The following is an 18,360-nucleotide window of genomic DNA, read 5'->3' on the forward strand; positions in this document are numbered from 1 at the left end:
TATACCCACACATGCAATTGACTTCTACCAGTTCCATTAAGTCAGTTTGACTACAGTTAGCAGAAATATAAACATTTGTGAACATAAACAAAATATAGCGACAATGACATATGAGTGAATACTGTCTTTCAGTTGCCTCCAAATCCAATTCAATTATAAACACTCAGTAATTATGCAAAGTCACTTTTCTGTCATAGAAGTTGAGAAACACTGTAATAAACCAGAATTCCAATAACTGAGCAGATTAAACTTTAATGGACCATATTGGGAACAGTTTTTTTCTCCCTAAACCTTACATTTTAAATCCCCTTACAACCTACAACTTTACAGACTAATTCTCAAAATAAATTATAGTTAACTTTTATTGTGCTGTTCCTATAGTAGCTCAAATATTAGGATAACTTGTTTTACATGTTATAACATTCATAACCCCAATCCCAAGAGACAAATGATAAAGTATTTATTCTGTATGAAGAAGGACATGAGAATTTCATCAAAATGTCTGAAATGTACAAATTTATAAATCAGCATATACAGTGCCCTACATCATACTTTTGAAATCCTAAATGAGCCTTGTTCAAATTCAGGTCTGAAATGAAAAGCAAATAGTTAAACAAATTAAACAGCCCCCAAATAGGTAAATTCCTCTGTGTAGAATTTTTGAATTCCTCGTTTTAAATACCTTTACAAGTTAAGATTCACTGAGAAATGGTATCAGATAGTTCTAATATGGCAAATATCCTAACAAATGAGCTCTCAAGCTTCTACAGAAATATAATTCACCGGAATTTAATATCTCAGTACTGTTTTCGTTTTAAGTATTTACCACTCTCTTAGCAAAAGTATCTTTAAACTTCCATGATTCAATTTTTTAGTATTCATGACTTAAATATAGGAATAGTAGCTTTTAAAAATCTTTCTATATTGAAATAAGTTACTCAAAATTGTTCTTCCAATAGTATCTAAGTTTATTATAATTTATTTTTAAGAAATACCTTCTCAGTATTTATTATAATGTTTGCTAAAGTGTGTAGTTTAAAACCATGATTGTTTTTGAGAACTTACTCATTTTCAGCACAAACGAAATTATTACTATGCAGCTTACTTTGTAGACTTCAAATGTTCAACAATTTGGTTTTTAATATTGAAATAGAATTGAGCAGGGGAGAAAGAGGAAGAGCATAGAAATATATAGCTTAATAAAAACAGTAAAAAAGAAATAGAATTGAGCATCAACAACACTTTAAAGGTTAAAGCTTCCTCTAATCAACAATACTTTGATGAAAATAATGTTTTTCTTTCTTATTCAAATTTTTGCCATCTCTGTGTTTCATGGAATTTCAAAAATACAGTCATATCCACGGAAAATCTCAGAAAGTGACCTGAATTAGAAAGTGTGTGTGTATATATATTTAAAGCAAAATTAGTTCACATTGGATTAAGGTGACCCTCAATTCAGTGAGCACATATATGAAGACAGGAATACACCCAGAGAAGAAGATCTAAAATACTGTAACTGCATCCAAAGCCACCAAGATGTGGGAAGAGACACTGGGGGCTGGGAAGAAGCAAGCACAGATTCCACAGAACCTTGAAAAAAGAGGTGTTTCCATAAGCTCCTTTATTTTAGTTTTATGAACTCCTAAACTGTAACTTTCTATTTTTAAGCTACACAGCCCCAGTCATTTGTTATGACAACCATTGGAAAAATACTTTCCATTCCACGTTCTCTCCACAGTTCATTCCAACAATCAGTCCACATCTCACTCTTCATTGGAGGATATGTAGCAGCTCTGCTTAGGCATCTAACTGAATTGCCCCCTACATAAGGAGAAATATAAGTCAAATCCCATAGAATGTTAATTTGAACCCCCACTAAATTGTCTTGAAGTTTTCTGCTAGACTAGACCCTGATGTTTTTTGCCATGTCTATAGAGTAGCGTCCACTCTCACAGCAAATCCACTCACAGTGCTCTTCAACACATCCTCTGGCTCTATTCCTGTCCCTTCTGACTTCTGAAGTAAGATCCAAAATCTGTCTGATGATTGTTGAATCTGTGATTTCATCTATTAAAAATCTCATTAAGGCAATTGATTACCATAAATTATCAGGTCTTTGCAGAAGTTTCCCAAGTTGTGAAGTCTTTCAGGTCAAAGTGCAACCAGGTAAAAATACACTTAAGTATCCACATTCAGGATTAAAATATGACAACTACCATTGTAATAAGTATAATCCTAAAATCTAATGCCAACAAAGAATAGAGAGAGAAAAGTAAAAAAGGAAAGGAAGGGATGAAGAGAGAGAGGAAAAGAGAGAAGACCATTACAAGCATGAGTAAGGATTATAGCAATACATATGTTTTTCTGGGTAGACTCATCATAAACTGAAAATGTCATAAATCAATAAAACAAAGGATACACCTAAGCTCCCTATCCTCTAAATTCAGCAACACAACACACTATGGTCTTAGTACGTCCTTTACTCTGAACTCAAGGCTGGCTGAGTGCTGTCTTCTGCTTCTGCTCTTCTGCATTTCTAGAGGGTACAAGATTGCGTGTCAGTGCGATGAGAGAGAAAGCCAACTCAGAGGTCAAACCTCCAAGTTCAGTTCCTGTTGAGCCTGTGTTGCTTTTGTAGCATTGTGTTTTTAACGACCATTAAGTCAAACCACTGTAGGTTGAGAACTGTCGGTCATGACTAGTTCCTCCCCGGCCATTTGTAACTTTAAGGAAAGATCTGTGCACAAAGCACTTTTATCATTATTATTCATCATTATTCTTCCTAAATAAATGTTTAGAATCTGCTGTGGCTCTGTCAGCATTGCTGTGAATGCGTTAACTCCTTTAAGTTAAATATATTTCAAATGTAACGAAAGACTATTTACAGAAAATTACTGCTAAGTGGCCACAGATGCTCCACCATTTGGACTTGTAAGATGTCAATATTTACCATATTAACTACATATTTGATCTGAGTGCTGCCAAGGCCTTACTGGAACCACCTTCCAGGCTGCTTAGGGTAAACCTTTGTCATAGAATTTGTTTTTACTTGTATACTTGTACATATAAACAATAGATTGCATTGTTTTGTTTGTTATGCATCATAAACGGATTATAATCTCTCATTTTCAGCTAGGTCTTTATCTTTGGTTTGAATAGGAATGACCCCCATATTTGAGTGCTTGATCATTAGCCAGTCGTGCTACTTGACAGAGATTAGTTGTGGCCTCCTTGGAGGAAATGTGTCGCTGGGGGTGGGCTTTGGGTTTCCAATGCTCAAGACCAGTCTTTCTCTTTTCCTGCTGCCTACCAAAATATAGAACTATCAGCTGCCTCTGCAGCACCATGTCTGCCTGCATGTCATTGTGCTTCCTGCCATGACAATAATGGACTAAAGCTCTGAATCTGAAAGCAAGCCCCCACCAAACGTTTTCCTTCATAAGCGTTGTTGTGGTCATGGTGTCTCTTCACAGCAATAGAAATTGACCAAGACATTAATATAGTATAATTATGATAAATACTCTTCTATACTGAATATTTTAACATATTTCTTATTGCTCAACCTTTGAAATTATCCCTTAATAAATAAAAGTCACTGAAATTGTTAACTTATATTATAATAAAGATATCTCATTTGATTAGATTAACAAATATTTTTATATTATCTGGCTTATTACTTACTTTTCTTTTGGTGTCTTATAGAAATATAGATGGAATATTTGTGTAATAATGATTTTTATTTTCTACACAGACTTAGAGATATAAAAATTATCACAACCATAGTCTTCCCTTAACTACTCAACCTAATAGAGTTAGATTAACATACATAACGGCAAATTTTGGCTGTTTCCAAAGGCAGCAATAACAGTGTCCCATTATTAATTAGTTAATTAAACCAATAATTTCCTGATTTTGGTTGTCATTGTCTGCAGTTTTCCCATGAGGGAGCAATGACCTTGTCTTGCAGATTCATATCTTCCTGTGTTTAAGGTGGCTAAGTGGACATTCAGTCAGAAGATTTCTTTCTATCACAAGTCAGCAGATGAGCAACAAATCCTAACTCGGAGCTGAAGATAATCAGCTATTGCAGTGTACATAGCTACAGATCAGTGGCTCTCACCAGCCCCCTGCCCTGCTAATGCCAAGCTCACAGGAGGCAACGTTGTCAGTTACTCCCTTAACAGGACTCAAAACAATGTAAATTAAATCAATCTTCTTTTCATGAGGTACCTTACTTTTACTATACATACCAAACTGCTTAATCTAGAGACCTTGACAAACAACACAGTCCATTCTTCTATTGTTTCTTTTCCTAAGATTCTTAATTAATTTACCTCACCTTCTAAAGTCTGTCATTCAGGAAGGTATCATAATTTATCATTACATATGTTCTTTCGGTAGCTGTCTGTCATATGAGCCCTAGGGTACCACCTGCATTCTACTGTGTGCTGGAAAGATAGCAAAGGTATAAATCACATGGCGGGGGGGAAGATAACCCATGCACACCTGGAATACAGGGTGGAGAATTGAGAGGGAAACAAAGAACATTTAAGATGGGGACCCCAAAACCAAAAATATAGAGGTTTGTTTTGAACATTGGAGAGTCACAAGACTGATGAAGACGGAAGAAGGAGGAGGTAAAGGAGAAGGAAGAGAAGGACAAGGAGGTGGAGGAGAAAGGAAAAGGAAGAGGAGAGCGAAGAGGAGGAAGCGGAGAAGAAAAAGAAATGGAAGATTTTTTTCAATGGATCAAAGGAGGTAGTCATCAGACATTAAGTGACAACCTGAGTTTACTCTAGGAGTCTTAGTTATTAAGCAGACATATCCCTACTGGAATCTTCCATCATTCTACAGGATTGTATTTGTAGCTACTAAAGATACCAAACTGGCTCTGTGCCCCGGTAACAAACATTTTGATTTTATGCTCTGTGATGGCTGTAGTCTTCACTCACGCTGTCGGAGACTGAAGGCAGCCACAGATAGCCTACAAACAAGTAGTTGTACATTCATCCAAACAAAGTTTACCTGAAGATCAAACAGCAGGTTGGAATTACCCATAGGGCATAAATATTCCTCAATGGTTTAGAAGAGATCCAGAAAGTAGTAGAAAATTGAAGGGGCGTGGTCGATCGGCAGTTATGATCAACCAGACTAGCTTTATTAGAAAATACTCAGCTTTGATAAAAGGAGGAAATGGGAGAAACTTACAGAGCCAGAGTTCCAGCGAAGTGCAAGAAATAAAGAGAGCGAAAACAAAAGCACACGGATCTTTCAAAGGTATTTGGGGCCCCGGAGGGGGCACGCCCCTCAGACAAAGGGATTGGTTAGCTCCCCCATCAGAAAATTATTAAGTAGATTATAGAAATGGCTATCTAAACTCTTATCTAAAACTATCCAGCAGGTCTTGAATTCCTGCAGCAGCTCGTCAGAATTGACTACTAGTGCCTGTTTGACAAGAACAAATGCTACACGAGAAAGGGGTGAATATGAATATCCATGCACATGAATATAAAGGTTTTAGTATAGACAGATCACGTGCTATTTCTGCTGATTTAACCACAAAATAAAAACTTTAAATCTTAGATAAATGAAAACTCTGTGCTTGCACATAGTCTTAAGGAATTCATTGTTTATTTTAAACCTTCTAAAAATCCTATTAACTTTAAAGAAAGGATAGTTGCTTAAGTAAAAGACTTCCCAGAATCCAGAAATATGTGTGATGCAGTAGATTGTATTTGGTGACATGTATTTAGCTATTATGCATAATATTTTCTCTTCTAACAGCTGAAAAATCAGGGCCCACAGAGTTCAGCACATGTGGCAATGTCCACTCACATTGTCTAAAGCAGATCCCAAATCCAGAGGGCCTCCTGAGTTTATCAGTTTGGTTATAGTATGTAAACACAGGAAAGAAAAGGAATATAGGGATAATTATCTAATTACAACTAATATTGAGCAAATGTGGCATGGTTATTAAAATATTTTTATGGAAAAAAAAACCTTGAAATTTGTCAACTTGAAACTCTGCCTTAGACAAGGAAATAGCTTGCCACCCTCTCTCTAAACATACCATGTTTATAACATGACCTTGCTTATTGGCCAATTCTGTTTAATCCACAGAAAAGTGGCTAGCCTGCGCCATGTTGTTTGAAGGCTTTGTCTGCATAGTTTGAAAGTGTCATTAAGAAAACTACTGAAAGAGGGTGTTAGCACAGCTTCACTGTGCCACTAGAGAGAAGCCACCTTCTGGAGTTGGGACAACCGCAGATAAAAGCCGTTACATACACACACACACACACACACGCACACACACACACACATATATGTGTGTGTGTGCGTGCGTGTGTGTGTGTATGTATGTATGTATGTATATGGCAAAAGTCCCAGGGGAAGGTATCTGTCTTTCTAAACATGTTGGTATGTTAGAAAGATATTTGTGTTGGTTTTATTCATGTAACTATAAGCTAGCTAAGTTCAGGAGGATCTCTGACCTTCAGCCTTCCAGACAAATATTACAGTCAATATTTTGAGCATGAAATGCCATAGATAGAGCCTATGAGCTTTGGTCTGTCATGCAAACTGCCCCTTGTGGTATTAGCGACTACCCCTAGGCATTCCTATTGGAGGGAAACACCGCACCAGTGATTAACATCCTTAGCCTTGCTTTGTGGTTTTCAATTCAAGACAGGATCTCATTAAGTTGCCTGGCCTGGCCTTGAGCTCACATTTAGAGCAAAGGCAAGCCTTGAATTTTTTTAATTCTCCCCCTTCCATCTAACAAGCAGCTGACTCAGAGAAACTGAATGGACGTGAGATACGATTTCTACACTGAGCCTCTTTCCTATCTCAGAAGTGACAAAGGGTTAGCAGAGATGGGCATGTGTCAATAATTAGTATATAATTGAAAACATCTGGATGATAGGCTTGCATTGGCATTTTACAGTGATTCTCCAATGAATTATTTCACTACTAGAGCTTTATCTTTTCTTTTAAATTTAGTTTTTTTAAATCTTTGACAGCTACTTACTTGCATACAATTCATTGATGTCATAGTCTTTCTACCACCATTATCCTCTCTTCTGTTTTTCCATTTCTTGTCACTTTTTTATGCTACCCAAGAAGACCCTTTCCATTCCTGTGTGTGTGTGTGTGTGTGTGTGTGTGTGTACGTGTGTCTGTCTGTGTAAGGGGGTGCATCTGCACCAGTCTCTGGTGTGTGCTCATAATTGCTTTGGCCATACCATATTTAGAAGACAGCATTTTATAAAACTCATTCCCGTTCTCCTCCTCTTACATCCCTGTCATCTGATTTTCTGTGATGTACCCTGAGTCTTGGCGCGGGTGAAATAGATGTCTCACTAAGGGCTCTTTCTGATATAACATGCCCCTCCCTTCTTAAGTGTACAATATCATCCTCTGGTTCATGCATCTCAAAAAGTGGGTGCTGGGCCAGCAACATCAACACCACCTGGGAACTTGTTGCACATGGAAAATATAAGGTTCCACTCAGGTCCTACTAAATTCGAGTCAGAAGTTTAGGATTTTGCTGCATACCAAGAACTAAGAACCACTGCCCCCAGGACAAGCAAGGCTCATCAATGGTCCCTGTAGAGGAAGAAGATATTGACACTGCTTCTATACACAAGTTTGGAGACAGCAAAGCATACATAATTAAATGTTGGAATATGTCAGTTTATCCCTGAATGATATGTGTGTGTGTGTGTGTGTGTGTGTGTGTGTGTGTGTGTGTGAACATTCAGGCATAACACTTCTGAGCAAAATATGACACTATTAATATAGAAATCTTAATGAAATCTTTCTTAGAAATTTCTCTTATTTTCTTAGTCACTTGATTTAAATGATTAACAAATAATTAGGTCACTCATGGATTTTTCTCAGTAGTTGAGAGTTTGGATCCTGTCATAGCAGGCTACTCATATTTTAAAAAAAAATTTAGTTTTTGCTTGAGTCAAAAATAGATTGGTGTGCCGGGCGGTGGTGGCGCACGCCTTTAATCCCAGCACTCGGGAGGCAGAGGCAGGCGGATCTCTGTGAGTTCGAGACCAGCCTGGTCTAAAAGAGCTAGTTCCAGGACAGGCTCTAAAGCTGCAGAGAAACCCTGTCTCGAAAAAAAAAAAAAAACCAAAAAAATAGATTGGTGTTTTGAAATGGTTCCATTCATTCTGTAGAATAAAAACCATAGTCATAATAATGTCTTTCTACGTGCCACACCACCTGTCATGCTCCTGTGTGGCTCAATGAGTTAGTCATTATATGAGAGCTTCAACTTCCTTTAAATATTGTTCTATTACTATATCAACAAAATTTACTTGAATCAGGAGAAAATGCTCCTGAATATTTCTTAACTATACTAAACTCTAAAAACCAAAACCACCAATATTATACATGGACAGTTGAGAACTATTTGCTATTTGTATTTTATGAGTCTTGCAGGCATGTTTGTCTATGCAACATGCGGCTGCTTTGTTCCCATTGATGCTAGAAAGAAATCGCCTGCAACTGCAGTGATAAAGGGTGTGAGTCACTGTGTGGATGGTGTGGATTGCTCACTGGTACTCTGGAAGAAAAGCAAGTGCTCTAATCACTGAGTTGTCTATCAGCACTCCTCGGTTTGTTTTATAATTTAGTATGACTCAGGCCTTTATTTGAAAGGATACATTTAAATATTACTTTACATTTATATATATATATATATATATATACAGTGTATCTAAATCAAATATAACGTATACGTGAAATATTAAGTTGGATTTAAATAGACTTACTCATTGGATATTGTGATTATAGAGATGATGATATTGTTAGCATAAGTATTTTTAAAATTATTTTATTTTTGATGGTTTATGCATATAATGAATGTGGTCATGCTTTACACCCCAGTTCCCTCCATTCACCACCTACTTTCCCAGCCAAACCCTCTCCTACTCTCCTGTCTGTTTGTGTGTCTGTGTGAAACTCACTGGGTTTATTTAGGATTCCTTGTCTGGGCATATGTGGGAGATTATTTACTGGTACATGGCCAGCTTACGAGAGGCTACACCACTGAAGAAATTGGCACCTGCTCCCTAGGAGATGAGAAATTTTAAACAGGGGTAAAAATCTATGAAGTCATAAAACAAGGGATGCTCTTGATATTTCTAAGTATAACTACTTGCTTTTCTCTGAATAAGATAAACGGTTTGACAATCTACTTTTTTGATCCTCTTAACTGTTGAGAGTTATGGATTAAACATTAGCGAATTACAAAAATAATGGCACACTCTGTGGCACATTTTACAAATAACATGAGAAATCTATGAATCTGAAATAAACTGGTACGTCCAGGCATCAAGGTCATTGGAGAAATTTTGAAGTCTTCTAATATGTTTAAATGTTCCTTCAATTCAGCTTTACAGGGAAGCAACGCCTGCAGTTAAACTCTTTTGCCAATAGGTGGCGAAAAAGTTTAATCATGATTTCAGTAGTGTAGTTTACTGAAGAAATGTATCAAAACTCTTTCTTTAAAAGAAATAAATGTACCAGGATTCATCTCCAATCACCTCAAAAAAAATTAGTGCAGCAATATAATCAGTGTTTGGTGCCTATGTTACAGCTACTCTTAAGAATGTTCGACTGGTTGATGGCACTGGCCCTCACGAGGGCAGAGTGGAAGTCTTCCACCAAGGTCGCTGGGGCACAATCTGTGATGACCGCTGGGATATACGTGCCGGACAAGTCGTCTGCAGGAGTCTAGGATACCAAGGTGTCCAAGCCGTGCACAAAAGAGCTCACTTTGGACAAGGTAACCAAAAATCTGGTTATTTCTTTAAAACTTGAAGTAGGCTTTTTAAAACATTCCTTGGAGAATTTCAAACACAAGGACTGAATGTGCATCACCATCTCCCTCTCTCCTCCAACTCCCTCCATCCTGTACCCAAATTCTTGATAGTAGGCAGGGTTTTTGTTTGTTTGTTTGTATACCATTTAGAAACCAAGTGGGTACCGAAACATGTAAGTCAAAAGAAAAGAATTCTGCACAAAAGTTTTGAGGGAAAGTAGATGCCTTTAGAAAATATGCATATATATATATATAATATATGTATATATATGTATGCATATACATGTATATATGTGTTGAATATGCACACACACAAACACACACATGCACACACACACACACACACACACACACACACATGCTTCCTGATAACCTAACATCTAGATTATTTTAAGCTTGCTTGGTTAGTTGGCAAAGCAAGTAATATCATTGATCAGGAAGATCGACAGGGATAAGGATGTGTGAGTTACTGACAGAATGTAGTACATCATTGGTGCCTGAGTTTGTACAACTGATTCTGGAGACATTTGTTAAACGTTTGTGTTGACTTACAATCTGTCCATGGTGGACTTAGAGGAGGGTCCCAACCTCTGTTTGAGTTCCACAGAAGTAAAGTTTGTCATTCCCCTCATTTTGACTTGGAAAACATGGAATACTTCTTTGGCTACATATATGCTAATATATCTCACCTAGATGGCAGCAACCAAATTCCAGAATTTACACTGGAAAATATCCTTAAATGTACACCCATAAAAATTTCTCTGTAAATTGTTTTTTCTAAATTTGCATCTTATAGTAAGCCTAATGTATAATTAAACATCTACAAATGTTTTGGTTCTGGATAACAAAGAGATTAGGGAAACATGTATACATTTGCATTTTCATCTATGTTTTCTAGATATGCCAGTCTTCAAGTCAGTTTCTCTGTATTGAAGTTCTAGCTTTTGTAAATTTATAGCTTTATTATTCCTGATGCATGTGGTCAATCAGAAAAAAATAGAGAAGGAATTTATGTAAAATTATAAAGATAAAGTAATATGTCATCTCATATACATTTCAATATTGGAAAGACACCAAATTATCATAACTCAATACGAGAATAAAATTAGATGCTTAATATTCCCATGAGAGATATGACTTATGATATGATACTACAATTTAGTGATAACTATGATCCTGATATTATGCTGAGCACATTAGTAGTATTAACAATGGATCATGATTACATCCTTTTCTTAAATTAATTCCCACAATAGGTAATAAGAGATGGATTTGAGCAGAGACTCCAGATTCCATGTTTTCATGCTTGTGAGTTTTAACTATAACTATTTACTAATTGCTTGAGAAAATAAGAATCCAGTTAATTTTATATCATCTACAATCACCAAAATTTAAATAAAAGAAGAAAAATTTTAATTCATCTACTTTGTACAGTTCCCCCATTTCAGAAAGAATGTAGTTTTCTGGACACAGTTTCTTCCAACACATATTTTCTTTTTTTTTCCTTTTCTTTCAAGTTTCAAAATAGCAAACCTGACTTACCAGAGATAATCCTCGTTAGCTTTAAGAACAATTAGTTTTAGAGCTGCAAGCAAAATGATTTATTGGAATAAAGCTTAAAACATGCTCCTTTAAATAGGCTTTTTCATTTGCATATGTTGTTTGCATAAAGTAGAATTTTTTTTTTTCCTGAGTAGTAGAAACTGGTAAGTTTCTGGCAGTGAAGAGAGTCATCTGGCCTTTGTTGTTGTAGGAGGGAGAAGAACCCTGTTCTCTGTCCAGGCTCTCTCACCTTTTTTCCTGTATTCAGTCTGTAGCAAACAAAGATGAACTTTATCAGACGATGGTGATTTTCCAGGATTCCACTCATGAACGTGAGAACTGAAACAAAAGTATATGTTTACTTTCTTCTAAATTAAGCATGCTAAGCTCTAAACTTTAGAACAGAAACAAATGAAAATTTTCGCCATATTACTGTCTCTTGCTCATTCTTAGCTGACCAATCTGTGTTTTATATTAACTGCTACCACTTTTAATACTTAGTTTCCCAGTGAAATATTTTTTAAAAAAAAAAGGCAAAAGGAGAGAGGTAGCAACCCAAATTTAACTCTTAACTCTACATCTTTGACCTATATTGCAGTGAATGGTTACAAAAATAATCCCAAAGATTAAGGTGATGTAATTCAGTTGTTAAAATCATACCATCTTTGTTAAAGATTTGGAAATGTGCTGGCTGGCAATATGGCACTTTGATAAAGTATTTGCCCAGTAACCATAAGAACCTGAGTCCATAGTCCAGCACCTAAATAAAAGTCCATGTAGTGGCAACAGCAGGCTTATGTCAGGCTGGTCCTGGGACTAATAGAGATGACCAGATCTCCAGATCCCATTGACCATCCATTTTTGCTGAACCAATAAGCTTCAGGTTTGGTGAGAGACTCTGTCTCAAAACGTAAGATGAAGAGTAATCAAGGATGATACTTGAGTTGACCTCTTACCTCCACACACATGCATACATACGCTCACATATACACACACCTGCACTCAAATATGAACATACCAGCTTCTTATCCACCTATTCGCATAAGTACTTTGTAAATATTTTAAAATGCAAACATTTGAATGTTGGGTGATATGGAAGAGATCATAGAGTTTGTTTTACTAGTTATAGGAGCAAAGGCAGGACCAAGTGTGCATTGCCTTACTGTATGATCTCATTTGAGGATCACAGGTAGGCGCCTTTGAGAAACATATACAATAGCCCAAACTCTTTTCCATAATGCAAGTATGGCTAGTATAGATGACAAAGCTTGCCCAAACTTTCAGTCACCAGGCAACAAAGGATTTCTTGGCAACTTAACATCATAATCCAGCACCCATAGTTTACTTTTTCTACTAGACAGAATCCTTCTAAATTTTTTGTCAATGATAATTTTTTCCCTAAATAACTTGCTCATTTAGAAGCTTAATATCATAGAATACCAACATCAAATGGAATCTCAGAATCATGCTAGCCCTGCTCTTAGATTCAATATAAGACAAAGTTATGAGAAATATATAGTCTTTCAGAACCACAAAACAAGACTCTGAACCACAGGGCCAACATCTTCCATTCTATTTTGTTATCGAAGTTGTTACAGTTTCAATACAAAACATTATTTTTTTCCCAAAGCAAACTGTTTGTACAACACACTTCAAAGCTACAAGTATAAAAGTGATATGAATTGATATCATCCATCTACAACTAGATAAAATTAAAATATATTCAGATACTTTGAGTAAACAGGGATCTTTTGGCTAATAAGTCCATCTGCCCAACAACTGACTGAAAATCTCACCACCTCACCAAGTAACAGTTAATATGTGAAATATGATGATCATTCTCCCTCTAAAAATGGGATTAATCTGAAGATTAAATATACTTGTCACTCAAAAAGTGCTAATATTGTTCCCTTTTCAAGGTTAAAAGGAAATAGAACCACCCAGCAATATAAACTAGGATCATAAAACTCCAGAAACCATTGATAACACTTTCATCCTTGCTTGTTTTTAGAAACACAAAAGCATGCTCTTTGTTTTCTCTAACAGCTATCAAATTCCAAGGGAAATAAATCATAAATATATAGATGCATACATAGGTGTGGTAGAGAGATGGTATATAGGTAAGTAGATAGGAGACAGATGTATAAATAGATAAATAATGGATAACTGTAGCTAGGTCAACGAAGTAACAGTTTGGTTGGAAGGCATAGCAGCTACATTCTACACAGTTCACATATGTTCCCAATGAGTACAAAGAATATATTACAGACGAACACCCAGCTGTGACTGCAACAGCAGAATTCCTTGAATAATTGTTGATATCTCAAGAAACAAAAACAAATCTACTTTTTAATCTTTTAGGTTTGTATAAAGATAAAATTTTATGAATTTCATGCTACGTTCGCATTAATTTTAAAGGCATAAAAGAATTTGGAATAAGCTAGAAAATATGTATTAAATAAAATTTTCCCTTAGGCTCAATAGCTCTGAATATATTAACACACAAATAAAGCAAATATTTATCAATTATTTCTTTACCTATATTTAGCTTCTGTTTGACAAGTAAATATTACTGGGTTCAGTGTCTGCATGGTTTTGCTTGGCTTTGCTCTCTGCTATTTTGAGATAGCTTTGTAACGTCTGCATCTATTTATTTATCTATGAAATGAAAGTATTGCCTTTATTTTAAAGGTTAGGAGTAAACAGAATTAGATGGAGAAATACCTAGGTTATCATCTTCAAGACTCCAAATGTTCCCATGGTTTCTGAGTCCTTTCTGCACAGCAAAAGAGACAGTCACTGAAGGGACCTTATATTTTATCATGAGGACTGTCCTTACTATGAGGTCTATAACAATAAACAGAAGTTATGGATGCGAATATAAATTCTGCTACCACATTGGTGACATCAACTGTTTTTATCTACCCAGAGTATAAGCCCCAGGTAGTAGTAATTCCAAGTGAAGATGGATTTGGATTCTTTGTACTCAGAACGGATTCCTGGTAGGGCTAAATCTAAGAAATACATAGGAATTCTAATAATAATGATTAGCTCTAGGCAGCCAAAACACAGAGATTCGGTGTGACTTTGGGCAAAATCTCTACTTCTGCACGATTTTCTGTTTTGTCAGTGGAAAATTAGAACAAAAATAAAATTTAATTTTTTAATATTAGTGGATGATGAAATAAACCATGAGTGAGTCCTGTCACATAGGAAATCCTGGAAGAATAATCCTGCATTTCTGTTATCAGCACCACAGCCTCAGGATTCTAGCACTCAGGAACTGCTTGGTTATAGTTTCTAAAACCATGTGTGCCCACAAATCAGCACATTAGCTTTGTCATTTCTTTTTTTAAAAAACCCTGAAATTGCTACAACCAATGGTATTCTACTCACTTTCCCTTTCCGTGTATGACAAAAGTTGCACTGCCAAGATCTGGACCAAATGAATAGAAATACAAAATATATCATAGTTAACCTATCCCAGTAGCCTGGGTACCAAGGCCACGAGCCTTTCCTTTCTTCTGTTGGCAGAGGGATAGCAAACCATGGCTTCTCCACTTCTGCTTATTTACATTTACATGTAATGAGTACATTGGTAAATTCCTCTGTTTTGTCTTCATTGCATGCTAGCATGAGAGTGAACATACATTGCTGTTATTTGCATGCAGTTTTTGAATATCGCTTTGGGGCTTTTCAGAACTTTCTGTGAGATTTTATGAACTGAAAAAATGCACACACAAATACTCACAAATACAGAAAAGGCCATGTGCCATACCCAATAAACAATCAGAGAACTAAAAAGCATTCCTGGCAAGGTTCCTACCTTGGAGATTATCTTTTTATATTACTTTTTTATTTCTTCATATTCCAATCACAAAAGAACAGTGACATTGTAGACATTCTCCAAATGCTTGAATTCTCCGGCTTATTAGTACTACTTTTATATTTCAGCATTTCAAAAATTCTTTGCTTTATTTTAGTAGGAACATTGTGGTCCGGAGGTGTACATTCAGTGCAGATCACTTGGGCTTACTTAGCATGCCCAAGATCCTGGATTCAATTCCCCAATTACCAAATTAAAAAAAAACAAATAAATCAAAACATAAAGGAAATATTTGGATTCTGATAATTTAATAATTATTACATGAAAAACACAATATTTATTATTAGCTTGATAATGCAAACCAAAATTGTCTTCTGTTTAGATCTTCATAATAGAAACACACGTTACTTAAATCTTAAAAGAATGCAATAATCTATGATATATATGGAAAAATATTTTGCCTGTTCTCTTCTAGGAACAAGTAAAAATTGAATCCTCAAAGGAAAGTTCCATATATAAATCTTATGAAGTTTCTTTCTCCCTTGAAAACTTTTCCATTAAACTTCCACTCTGATGAACAACCCTAAAATATAAATCTAATGTTGTATGCATTTTGGTGGCTCACCATGTATAATTCAAGAGTTTTTATAATTCAGTCAGACTTTCAATTTAACCTGCCAAATATGTCTTGCTACAGTCACTAACACTGATTATGTTTTAGATGGCCAAAGATGATTCTAAAATATGAAGAATTTCCATGCTTCCTTTGAAATAAGTATCTTTGTTTATAATGGGAAAATTTTGTCTGTGTTTTAGAACATGTGCTAGCCACACTATGAATTATAACATCACCAGTAGCTACTTGTTTCCGTATGCACATATTGCAGTGCAATTATGTTTAAAACTCACTATCTACTTGTTGTTCTGGAAAACTCTTCTGGAGGTTTGAAATTAATACACCCAACAAAACCTGATGTAAGCATGTTTATAAGTTTTCTAAAGGTTCTGTTTTCTATTATCTTAAGGGTCAAAAACAAGAAGAATATTTACAGTGAGAAACTGAAGAGAGAATCTTCAGAGAATATCAGAAAAAATGTCCTAGCATTTATTTTTAAATTTATCTTTTCATAACCCAACTTCCTTTCCAAAAATGATTGTTTATTTTTTTGTGAAACTTTAGCCTGTTTATTTATTAAGTTAAATATTTGCTAGGCAGTCTACTGGTTAGCAATTCTTCTCCACTATAACAAATCTGTGAATGACCCCAGAGCAAGTAAATGTGTTTTAACCTCACCATTTTCTTATTTGCTTGTGTTTAAAATGAGCATTATATTCAGTCTAGGGTTTCCTTATAGGATGGTTTTCCAAACGCTTTACTAAATCAATAATGGTAGTTTAATTAGACTATTTGGTAAGGTGGACACTGCTCAGTGAAATATACTAATGGCTAAAAGCTGAGCAAGAAATGAAATTGCTGCCATGTAGTCCTGTTGCTGGCAGTATTTTCATCTCCAGGTATGTACCAAAGTTCCAGCATCGAAAACCTTTCGATCATCATGCCGTTACATAGATCTAGTGTTCTCACTGCTTCCTTATTTTTAGATTAACAACAACAATAACAACAAAAACCCAAATTCATCCTTAGGAAAACAATCAATTTCCCTATCGTCTGGGCTTTCCCAGGATTTGCAGGGACTTTTATAACTATTATTATTTTGTAGTCCAGTAGTTACCAAGCTTGCAAAGTATGAAGTTTTTCTGAGGCAGGAAAGCCAATTTTATATTCCTAATACTTGCATGTAAAGAGTAAGCAGTATGTTACCCTAATCAGTCATGAACACTTAGCCACACTTACTAATGCAGATATATTTCATTCTTGCAGGTACTGGTCCAATATGGCTGAATGAAGTGATGTGTTTTGGGAGAGAATCATCTATTGAAGACTGTAAAATTAGGCAGTGGGGAGTGTTAGTCTGTTCACATGCAGAAGATGCTGGAGTTACGTGTACTTCATAATACATCATATTTTCACTAACTTTTATGAAATTGCTGTTGTAAAATTATTTTAGTCACCCTGCTCCACTAAAGTCATTTCAATGAATAGTCAATGGATTCACAATATAGGTAAGAAAGAATTATTTTAAGTGACTGGAAAAAGGTATTTAAACACATCAAACTTAACCTATGTCTATACACGTATTATTCTAACTTCCTGTAACAGTTAATTTTGATTGTCATCTTGACAGAATTTACACATGCCTATGGTGACAAAAATATGATTTTTTTTCTAAGAGGATACTTAACAGAGGTAGAAATGTTGGTAGGAATTTTCCATGTGCGTGAGATGTAGACTGATGGAGAAAAAAGAAAGCGACAGAGTATCATTCTTCATCTCTCTCTGCTTCCTAACTATGAAGACAATGTCATTCACTGACTGCATCATACTTCTTTCACTGAGATGGATTGTCTGAAACCATGACTCAAAATAGGTCCATCTTCCTCAAGTTTCATTTATTACAATAAGAAAAACATTGGATAGAAAAAATATGTACTAGAAGTGGGGTTGTAGCTGTCATAAACCCGACTGTAGCTTGTAAAATTGTTAAATTAATTTACTGGGGGAGTGGAGGAAAGTTTGGAGCCATAAGCAATAGATGTTTTAGAATGCTATTAACGGAGCCTAATGGACTATTCTGGAAGGAAATTGGAAATTCATAAAGGATAGGAAACTGTAACTGCTGAAAGTTTCCAGAGGTCTCACAAGGAAATAAGGATTCTAGAAAGAACTGGAAAGGTCCATTTGTGGTAAATTCTGGCAACTACTATGACTTCATTCTATTTGTATTCTGAGACTTGGAATAAGACTAAATAAAAACCAATGGACTAATATCTTTAGTGGATAAAACTCTATGATATAATAGGTCTGGGCTATGAGATTATTGCAAATTGCTGTTTTTATCCAAATCTGCATTAAAAAAAGAGCAACACACGGAGTAGGGAAATATGTAAACTATGCAGTTTTAGCAAAACATCAGCAGGCACTGGTCTAAAGTTGCTGACAAAGAAGTAAAAGAGAAAGGAACTGTGGTTGTTAAAACGATTAGAAAAATTAACAAGAAACTTCACATTTTTCAGTAGAAAAAGATAAAGGTGA

The 18,360-nt window shown here is 35.6% G+C and overlaps 1 protein-coding gene across 2 annotated transcripts in view; it reads left to right on the plus strand.

The window, feature by feature from the left end:
• Positions 1 to 18,095, plus strand: part of Msr1 (macrophage scavenger receptor 1) — a 56,815-nt gene extending 38,720 nt beyond the window's left edge. For both annotated transcript variants that reach the window (XM_038327479.2, XM_038327480.2), the window contains exons 9-10: positions 9,614 to 9,802; positions 17,089 to 18,095. In XM_038327479.2, coding sequence (XP_038183407.1) covers positions 9,614 to 9,802; positions 17,089 to 17,222 — 323 coding nt within the window. In that variant the 3' untranslated portion in view covers positions 17,223 to 18,095. The remainder of the gene's footprint in view (positions 1 to 9,613; positions 9,803 to 17,088) is intronic.
• Positions 18,096 to 18,360: the final 265 nt, after the last annotated feature.

The sequence above is a fragment of the Arvicola amphibius genome, chromosome 4 (genome assembly GCF_903992535.2).
Source record: "Arvicola amphibius chromosome 4, mArvAmp1.2, whole genome shotgun sequence".
Lineage (NCBI taxonomy): Eukaryota > Metazoa > Chordata > Mammalia > Rodentia > Cricetidae > Arvicola > Arvicola amphibius.